General features: G+C 42.2%; 2 protein-coding genes across 2 annotated transcripts; both read left to right on the top strand.

Annotated features, from left to right (window-relative positions):
• Positions 1-348: 348 nt before the first annotated feature.
• On the top strand, positions 349-1,139 carry LOC116251496 (uncharacterized). Its single transcript, XM_031625805.2, is given in 1 exon segment — positions 349-1,139. A coding segment is annotated over 1 exon segment (726 nt). The 5' UTR covers positions 349-413.
• A 4,229-nt stretch (positions 1,140-5,368) lies between these two features.
• LOC116250388 (probable disease resistance protein At4g33300) lies at positions 5,369-8,464 on the top strand. Its single transcript, XM_050076667.1, has 5 exons — positions 5,369-5,663; positions 6,277-6,685; positions 6,919-7,271; positions 7,350-7,555; positions 7,639-8,464. Exons 2-5 carry the CDS (start codon positions 6,581-6,583, stop codon positions 8,457-8,459), a joined length of 1,485 nt encoding a protein of 494 aa, XP_049932624.1. The 5' UTR covers positions 5,369-5,663; positions 6,277-6,580; the 3' UTR covers positions 8,460-8,464.
• The last annotated feature ends 2,182 nt before the right edge of the window (positions 8,465-10,646 follow it).

The raw sequence follows: 10,646 nt of genomic DNA, 5'->3' as shown, positions 1-10,646 counted from the left end.
GTTATACATTTTATTTTAGTCACGTTGTTAGCTAGTAATGCGAGCCAAGTGGAAACAGCAACGGAAAAATAAAAGTCATTTTTATTGAAAATCACATATGTTTATCCGTGGCGTGTGGGCGAGACGCGAGCAGGTAATAATGCTCTCATGTTTAGATTTCTGTTTACTAGGGAGTAGGGACCTCGGGCAAACTTGCCAAATTTTGACAGCAGCAGGGCGTATTCGTAACTTATGCAATGAACACGGGCGTATTGGTAACTTATGCAATCACGTGTTCATCTGCTCAACAAACCGCCATGTTCCCCTTGTTTTTATTTTTTGTTTTTGGGGTCAATAAAAAACATTTTTTACTCTGCACCCCGAGTCAGAATTTCTCTCTCTCTTTCTCTATTTATAGGCTCATCTTCAGCTGCATGTCATCTGCAATCGCCAAGATGATCTACAACAAGGAGATCGTCCACTCCAGCCACCCTCAGCACCGGCTCAAGTTTGAGTTCATGGAGGTGCCCTTCAGGTGCGATGGCTGCAAGGAGGCCGGCATTGGGTGCAGGTACAGGTGCGAGCTGTGTGACTTCGACCTTCACAAGTGCTGCGCCGTCCCCAGCCAGCCCATTTCCCACCCCAAATGCAGCTTCCAATTCTTCACCAGTTCGCCCGACAACACCATGCGCTACTGCAATGCCTGTGGCAAGGACGTGCTGGGCTTCGTCTACCACTGCCGCCTCTGCGGCTTCGATCTGCACCCCTGCTGCTACAACCTACCTCACATGCTTGACGACGGCGACGTCAAGCTCTACCTGCACAAGAAGGTCTCCTCCGCCTGCCACCGCTGCGGCCGGAAGGGGCCGAGTTGGTCCTACCGGAGCGCCTGCAAAAAGTACCACCTGCACGTCTCCTGCGTGAAGGAGATGTTGGCAGGATATGTACTACTCCAACGGAAAGAGGAGCTTGGAGTTGTACACTGCGATTCCTAGTCTTAAGGGAAGGGTACGCTTCAGAATCACCACAGGAGTAGGAGGGGGAAAGTGCGCAAGTTCTGCGAGATGGTGGGGCTAGCTGTCAAGTTCATTATCTCGGCCGTTTTAGGGGATCCGACGGCCATGATTGCTGGGGTCATTGGATCTCTCATGTCCAAATGATGGGCGCCCATTTAAAGCTTACTTAGGTTTGAATTTATAAATAAAATTTCATTTTTACGAGTAATCCGGGCAGTTTAATGTCATCAATTTGGTTTCAAACATGTTCTGCTATAGAGTCGATGTTGCCTTGGGATCTTATACAAGCCTTATCTACAATTATTATGTAAAAATATATTTCTGATCTCAATCGTTGAACTTTGTTTTGATAAATCTTAAGGAATGGGTCTACGATCTGTTGATGTGAATCGGCGCTCAAATCACTTACGACGTGGGAGAAAATTGTGTAATTTTCTGCTTTCAGAGCAAACAGCAGAGCATCTATGCCGATAATTACTGGAGAAAACTATTTTAGCTGGATCACATTGACCAAGGCAACTCAGAGATTACAAATATTTGACTTACATATATCATGTTCTGGCGTGCAGAAATTTAGCAAAGGAGAAATATAACAATGTGATCCTGTGTGCCAACATGTTCGTGGACCAAAAAAAAAAAATCAGCATATCAGATGCGATAGTTAATTTTTTCCTGCAAACAGTAGAATAGCATTTATATTGAACTGAGAATCTGTTCCCAAAGCAACTAAGTTTTACTATATATCTCTTAATCATGTGCACCGAATAGGATCATTTGACTAGCACAAAGCCGGCAATAAGTACAAACAGTAAGTCCCCTTAAAGCTGCAAAAAGAAGTGACGCCTAACTTCAGACCTAACAGTTTCATGTATGTCAATAACACCAGGACGCCGGTAGGATGATCGTGCTGAAATGTCTGAAAGAAAAAATGAAAATGAACATCATCACATAAAAGATATTGACTGTCGACATTTAGACAGGTAACAGTACAAATGAGGGAAAAACTCTCTTTGAATTACCAATTCGACAAGGGTACGTATTTATGTTAATGCTTGAAATGCCGATTTTCTTCACAATTATTAAATTCCCTAGGCACGAATGCGATATTTTACAGACAATTTTTCCCACCTTCATTTGTTCGAATACCACCTTAATCGTCTTCTCTTCTGCATGACTATAACTCTATTAGGAAATGCGGATACCCTTTCTTCTGAACCTGATGTTTGCACAGACCGCTGTCATGTTTGAAGGATAAACATCTTTCGCAGTAATTTGCATCAATTCTGATATAGAACTATAAATTTTCGACCAACAAAACATAGAGAAGAAGCTTTTTCATTCTTCATCTCTACACCAGAAGCCTCAAAATTTCGAACATGGAGGAAGCAGAAAAACGCTTCTCCATTGAGCACCCTTCTCCACCAAACGTTCTCCTACTTGTACCTTCTCTAGAAAATCCGAAACCATAAAATGGAATTTGCATCCAAACAACAGAAATAAAGATGCGCAATCAAACTTCTGGAACATGAGATCAACCTCAGGATTTCCGTGATCGCCGCGAGAAACAGAATGCCGTCTTCTCCCTGTATCCAGCCTCAAACGCTCCGACTTGGCGCCTTCACAGAACCGGCACGGAAAGGGTCTCTCCTGCTGACAGAACGTCTGCGTCTCTCTCCATCACCAACGAGCCCAGTACTCGAACCAGCCCTAGTACTAGATGCACCACTAATCGCTTCACCCCTCCCGATATCGAGGGCATCTGCCATTCCCCTTTTTCCGACCACGTCCATCGACTTTGGGCGACTCCGGGCTCGAACCGGTCGCGCCAAAGAAAGGATTATCCCTCGGGAAAGGGAGACGGGGAAGAGAGAGACGGAAAGGAAAAAAAGAGAGTTACCTGTGAATTTGCAGGTGAAGCTCCAATGGAAGACGACGGCAAGTGCGAAGAAAGGTCGGAGAAGAGATCGAGCGTGTTAATGGGCGCTTTTTCAACCGGCAAAAAAAAAAAAATCCTTGCATTAAAACTGTATCAAATATATGTGTTTTGGTGAAAACTTAAGCTCGCATTAAAGTTTCCACTAGTAGGACTTTAATACCAGTATTAATACTTTTTAGTAATACCAATGCCAAAATTTTAAGTAGCAAAATTTTTTCATCAAACTTGAACTGAAGTTCCAGAACTACCATACAGCAGCTCTATCTGCGGCCATTGAAAGTCCATTCAATTTTTTACATGGCAACCATTTTGGCACCGAACATAGGGCATGGTCATGCACGGCTTTCTAGTAATGTATGGAGGTTGTGGCTCATTTCAGCTTGGTGGCGTATTTGGGAGGAGCGCAACAACAGGGTCTTCAGGAGCACCTTCTCTTCACCAGATTCTGTAGCTCGTCTTGTGCAATGGGATATCCAGTTTGCCATTCGGTTAAAGCGCCGCTGCCTGACTGCGGTTGGATGACTGTGCCGTTTCGTCTTTCCTCTTCTCTCCTATTTTTTTGTACATTGTATTGTATATTTATATTTGTTCCTCCTATTTGTGTTTTTTGTGTAATTTTGTTCTTTGCGGATTGTTTTTGTATTTAGGGGACCTCTTGTCCCCAAATTTTGTTATATATTCTCATTTTATCCGCTCTCTCTCTCTCTCACTCAGGTTGATGCCGAAAACTCCCTCTCTACAGGGCCGCCAGCCAACCGTCTAAATGTTTAGTTGTTATTTTGTAACATGTTTTATTGATGTGATTTTCTTCAATATGTAAGGATAAATGATTGTTAGAATTTTATTAATTTGATCTTACAACTTTCAGTTCATCGCTTGGAAGCTTATGCTTCGCCCCATTATAAAATCACGCTTCTCTTTGTTTCTATACTCCAACTTTGCACATTGACACTCGAGGAATTATTTAGAAGCTTAAAAGCCCCTCAACAGGAACGTGTGCGTTCACCTTCTGCCTTCCTTGCAAGTTTCGAGCTTGTTTCCACTCCTGTCCACGCGATACTATAAGAGACGTCGAGGACTCGAGGGATGTCCACTCAAGTCGCGGGGGATTAGTCCGAGGATTCCTTTCTCAACCAAAAGAGCAGAGCTTACAGCTTATGGGCTTCGCCGTTCGCGACCGCTGAAGCCAATCCGCTGTTGGCGTTCTAAGTTAGATAGGCCTCGTCTTGATCTTGAAAGCTACCTTCTTCACGCCTGTTGTGAGGATTATCCACTTACTAGCTGCACATAAAGCCTTTTTCCGAAGGCAAGCGCTTACTGTTTGTTCCTAGCAAAATTAACTTAATTGTCTGCTTGATCATTTATTTTTTTATGACTAAAATTTGTATCTGCGACCAAGAATTTGGTGACCTTTCCAGCTATTTAAGCCTCTAAGAATGACGGAAATTTGAAGATGTTGGTTGGTAAAGATGATTCAGTAATCTTTTCTTTATTTTATATGTTCAACTTTCCCCGTTGTGATGTGAGACTCTTTTGCGTTTGAATTTGGTTTTTCTTTGGCCTCTATGTCTTGGTGTGTTAAGTCTCTGAATTACTTCCATTTCAGTTACTTTGTTTCTCTCTCTATGTGGGTGTCAATGCTTTCGCTCCAGATGTTTTAAATGATCTGTTTCTTTTTTTATTATTATTATTCGTGTTACTCTTATCTGCAGAAGCTTCTGCAAATCTAGTTGAGTGACTGCTGCGAAGGGTCATCAGTTTATGCCAAGGATTGGAAAAGATGTAAGCCAAAAGGAGGGACGGCCTAGATTCTTACAGTTTAAAGGCTAGAGCTTTATTTGGTTTGCAATTGATAGACCATTTTTGAACGAAGGTGGTGCAAACAAGAAATTGCAATAAATTGCATTGTATCCAAGCCTGCAAAGGAAAATTGCTATTGATCTAAACAAGAAGTTGGAGTGCTTCCTAGATTCTTTGTCGAAACAAACGACACCAAGATATATTTCTTTAACTACTTAGTTGGAGCTCTGGACTGGACTTGTCGTCATTTTTGCTCCACTGTGGTAGTATGTCTGATTTAGTGAACGGTGTAGTAGTTGGTACTATAGTTGCAGAGCTGCTGAAAGCTATTCTGGAGGGACAGGAAACCTTTATGGACTTCCATGACTGCTTTCATCGGTTGCAAAAGACTGTAGAAACTTTACAAGTTCCAGTAGAGGAGCTTAAACGGTTAGACAAGGAGTTAAAGGACAGCAAACTGGATGACAAGGCAATAGTTCAAAGACGAGAAAACATGACTGAATTATTAGATTGTTTGAAACATGGTAAACATTTGATCAATAAGTGTTCGAAGCTTCCAACATGGAAAATCTGGAAGAGGCACATGTATGCCAAGAAATTAATGAAGTTAGATGCACAGTTGCTAAGGTTTGCAAGTATGAATATGCAGGCCGAAATATGGGTGGATACAAAACAGATGATGGCAGAGGCAAAGAGGCTGTACAAGGAGTTCAGTAGTTTGAGCATGAAGTCTACTTCTCGTAGTGAAAAGTTGTCTTACTCAAATTCAATGACCCAGATTCCAAGCAAAATTGTTGGCTTGAGTGTTCCTCTGGAAGAGTTAAAAAGGAAGCTCCTCTTTGAGAATGTCGCTGTTATTGGAATATGTGCACCTGGAGGATGCGGGAAGACGACCTTGGCTGCAAAGCTCTGTCAAGATTACAAAGTGCAAGGTACAATTTCCCCTGTTGCCTTCTATATTGGCTGAACATCTTAGACATGAGTCATGTGATTGCAAGTAAGTGTTTATATATATCTACATGTCTGATTGCATACACAAATTAGTAGCCTAGCAACAAAATTAATGGTCAATTGGTGGGTGGGACCTTTATTTCACCCACTCATGCACCATGAAAACAAATACAGGTTAATTTTTCAGGCTACACTTCACTTACCTTGCAAGTCTAACGGCAAAACATGCAGGAAAAAGAATAAGCCCTGGAGGGGTCTGACTATTTTTTCCAAAAGTTTCACCTGCTTTGCTAGATTTTTCATTCTGTCTGATGCCCTTTCTCCTGCTACCTAAATGCCCTCGAGGGATGGTGTCTAATAATGCCCCCTCCTTCATGTGACACTTTCTCCTATATTTACAAGGTTCCATTTAGGATAATGTAGGTGGCCACCTGAATTTGAAAAATCTTATAGACACTTTTGTGCGATAGGTTGTGGGGTATAGTACTTTGTCACTTCAGCAAACTTATATTTCAACTTGCCTTCAAATAGGCAAGGAAATGGCTGTTGGTGAAGTTCAATGATGCTAATTTCTTTCTCCTTTTCAATTTCCAGCTGAGTTTGCGGCGATCGTTTTCAGTACAGTATCTGAGATGCCAAACTTGCTAGAGATTATCAAAGACTATGGGCAAAGCTGGTCAACGCAAGTTGCATACCCGATTTTATTAATGAGAATGATGCATTCGATCAGTTAACAGACAGTCTGAGCAAGAGAAAGCATAAACCTTCTCTAGTGGTTCTAGATGATGTTTGGTCTGAATCAGTACTCCAGAGGCTTGTATTCAGAAGGACAGGCTTCAGAACACTAGTTACATCAAGAATCAATTTTAAGGGTCTTGATTTAGCCTATCCTTTACAAATGTTGGGACCAGAAGGTGCCAGGGATCTGTTCTGTCAATCAGCTTTCGCCCCTGATCAAGCCCTTGATAAGCTGGATCCTGAGCTTTTGGAACAGCTGGAACAGGTAAAACAAGACGTAGTGTTCAGCATTTTTCTTTATATTAATGCCTTTTTATTTCTTTCGGTGCCTTAGCTTTTAGACCCGATGACATGGTTTATTAGTCCTTGAACAATTTAATCTGCACCTGCATTCATGATTTTTTTTTTCAGTTAACAGAAATGTGTTCTTGTGTGTAAATTAGTGGTGTTCTTATTTCTTTTTAAAAAGTCATGACTTAACTATTTGTCATGCTGCAGATAGTGAAAGGTTGCAGAGGTCTGCCACTGGCACTAAAAGTAATTGGAGGCTCACTGAGGCAGGAACCTGTCAGGAAATGGCGCAAGACAGCACAGATGCTCCTGCAAGGAAATCAAATCTTTGAGATGCATGGCGATCTCCTGGGATGCTTGAGCAGCAGTTTAAACTCCTTGAGTAAAATACTTACGGAGTGTTTTATGGACCTGGGTACTTTTCCGGAAGATGAAAAGATACCTGCAGCCTCTCTCATTGACGTGTGGATCGAAATCCATGGCTTAACTGAGGATGATGCATATGTTGCTTTGCTTGAACTTGCGAGCAGAAACCTAATTACACTTGTTGAGAGAACAAGGTAAATGTCTGCCTTCTATGTAGTTTTTAGATCTAAATTGTTCTTCTATGTTAAATGTAAAATTCAAGGTCTTTGCAGGTGCGAAGCTGGGGATGTAGATGGGAGCTTCAGTGACCTCTTTGTTTTTCAGCATGACATTCTGAGAGAATTGGCAATCTATACCTGCCGTGTGAACAATGGTGGTCAGTCGACAAGACTTATCTTGAGTGAAGGAGATCTTCTGGAAATCTCAGAGCGACAGAAGGAACAAGCATCCCTGGCTGAGATAGTTTCCTTTCAGACTGGTAAGGATGAGCAACCTAAGCCTAACTTCACTGAGTTTTCAAATTCAAATGACAGATAAGAATCCTGTTTTGTCGGTATGCAGGTCAAATGGGTCCCGGGAACTGGTTTGATATACCTTTTCCTCATGCTGAGGTCTTGATCCTGAACTTCTCAGCTGACTCGTATTTCTTGCCCCCATCTCTGGAGATAATGGAAAACCTCAAGGTTTTGATTAGTGCAAACCATAGCACACGCCCTGCAGAATTACAAGGCCTGTCTGCATTGGGTTCTTTGAAGAATCTCCACAGAATTAGACTGGAGAAAATATTAATCCCTCCTCTTTCTACTTTTACACAAGCAATGCAGACAGTGCAGAAGCTAGTAATGGTGCTCTGTGAGGTCAGTCAAGTCATTCATTGGGATATTCATAGCAACTTTCCAATGCTAACGGAGCTAGAACTGGACTACTGCCACGGTGTAGAGACATTGCCTCCTGGACTATGCAGTCTTACCAATCTACAGAAACTAAGCATAACAAATTGCCCTGATCTATTTGAACTGCCCGAGGGAATAGGTGGATTAGGAAGATTAGAGGTCTTAAGGTTACACTCTTGTTCAAGTTTGGAAGGCCTTCCGGATTCCTCATGTAAACTTGGAAGCCTCAGATTCTTGGATCTGTCTCATTGCTCGAGCATTGAGAGCTTGCCAGACAACATTGGCCAGTTGCAGCATTTGAAAAGAATTGATATGAGATGGTGCTTAGGGCTGACGGAACTGCCAACATCAGTGGCACAGTTGAAAGGACTTACAGCAGTTGTTTGTGATGAGGATACTGCATATCTATGGAGGCCTTTTGAGCGTGTGCTCAGCAATGTAACGTTTCAGGTTCCTAAAGAAGATGTGAACTTGAAATTTCTTGTATAATCGTTCTAGACTGTCCAGTACAAAGACTGTTGGTCTCTAATTTCTTTATGTACTTAAAATCTTTGTAAAAACTTAATTCCAAAGACGGTTGGTCGTAAGTGTCATGTGGTTAAAGATATCCATATCGAATTACATTTGGGGTTTGGATTCGGCATGTAGTTTTGTAATTGAATTTGGATTGGAGCCCAATATTTCGTCAGAATCTGATAATGATCTAGCCGGAATACATATAACCGTCAGATCTTATGCTAGTCGGATTGATATTCGAACTTGGAAAAAAAAATTACGGCCAAATCAGCATCTGATTACAAAGAACCTGATTAAGTCGAATTCAGTAACCATTATATCTCAGGATATCTGAACTGTTCGCTTTCCCACATGTCCTCATAAGCCTTATTCAAACCTTTCTGGCAGCAGTTTGAAATGGCCATCTTACCTATCATCTAATTGACTGAAAACTTTTTCGAAACTGATTTAAGTCAAGCATCTAGAAACGAAAACTTCAATTTCTATTTGGAGTGCTTCATAACTTTTGTAAAACAATGTGTCTCCCCTAGTGATGTATTTGTAACTCTCGTCCGAATGGGAGTTCTGCTGTAAAATTCATGTCTACAAATGCAGTTCATGGCCTACGTCGAACATATTTCAAAAGAAATTTGATTATGACATCTTTGAGTATGCCATCTGAGCGGGAGGTTTGAGTTTCCTGGTCACATGATGCTGTCGATAGTGGATCTCACTTATATATATATATATATATATATCAAAACATCCAAAGCTAAAGGCATTGCGTATATCAAATTATTTTTAATGGTCATCCTTAAACTGATATACTTCTCTGGAAAAATTGAACGCTGTTTCAATTTTTGTAGCTGTCCAGTGGACCACCCATCAGAGTCGTCCACCATTTGACCGGACAGCCTAGATGAAGCTTTAATTTTTTACTTTTTTTTTTCTGTCTTACTTTTTCTCATTCTCTCTCCCCCTTCCCACTCCCCACTTCCACCTGACGAAGCCCCCACTGAGCCGGTCGGCTACCGTTCTGAGAGGCATCGGGCTGGGAGATGCCTCCCCCTTCCTCTTCGTGCCCTTTTTCGATGGCTCCTCCTGCGGTCGCTGGCAGTGCCGCCGGGCCTCCGCTGGCTGGAAAATAGTTGATCCATCCAGATGGGTGCACAAGGTAAAGGATCAACTTGAAGCTGAACTGATCATTTAATTGAATAACTCAAACGTGTCCGGTTGAAACAAGCCGACCTGGCCCGGCAGCCCTGGCTCGGCACCAAGCCCTATCGTTTTCACCGTAGGCCCAAAGATTCGCTGGAAGCCGGACCGAGTGCCGGCCCTTGGTAGGCCCATAATATTGGACGTGGTTGGTGCTTGCTAAGTTGCTAACCAGTTCGATCCCCGACGCACGACCATGCTTGTCCCACGACTAAGGTCCTTACCGTCCGCCAGCGAATGTCAAGCTTCGCTGAGATTGGTTTTTGTAAGAAGTGGAGTGGAAAAGTTGGTTGAAGCTTCTCATGATCACCTGGGGACATTTCATCATCTAAAGTTAGCAGTTGGTGGTCAGAAATCAAGCAAGGCCATGCTTCAACGTGCCTCCACCACTGTTGATAATGCATGCATGACATGCGCTACGTATGTACTGAGAATCCAAGGTATGGTCGCGGTGAGCAGCCTGACTCGATGTTTATCATCAGCATAGACATAGACGGAGGGATGCTTCTCTTTGGGGCCGCTTACAATTAAGAGTTGGGGTTACAAATTTTGCGTTTCATCAAGGAGGGATGCTTCTTTCGGGTCCCTTACAATTAAGAGTTGGGGTCTCACAATTGCTAGTCAGTATCAATATCATAATGATTTTCTCTTATGCAGGCATCTTCATTCAAATTTATATTGTAATGTAAGGTTTTGATCTATGAGCTGTCAATAGGAAATGGCTTGCAAACGTTTACGTTTTCATGAACAACGAAATTGCTTAGAGGTGAGAATAAGGAACTTCTTGTCACTTGAATTTTGAAAGTCATGCTTAGACTTCACCTCGTCCAATACATAGCGGCGAAGCAAGAATTTTTTCTTTTTTTATGGAGCACTAACCATATAGTTAACAAACTTTCAATTAGCCATAGGGGAGTCACGTGGGTCTGGCGAAGCTGTCTAATATAACTAGACCTAGATCCACCC

This window comes from Nymphaea colorata, chromosome 3, assembly GCF_008831285.2.
Source record: "Nymphaea colorata isolate Beijing-Zhang1983 chromosome 3, ASM883128v2, whole genome shotgun sequence".
Classification (NCBI taxonomy): Eukaryota; Viridiplantae; Streptophyta; class Magnoliopsida; order Nymphaeales; family Nymphaeaceae; genus Nymphaea; species Nymphaea colorata.
The sequence above is the reverse complement of the archived record's forward strand: the minus strand, read 5'-3'. Positions and strand labels throughout refer to the sequence as shown.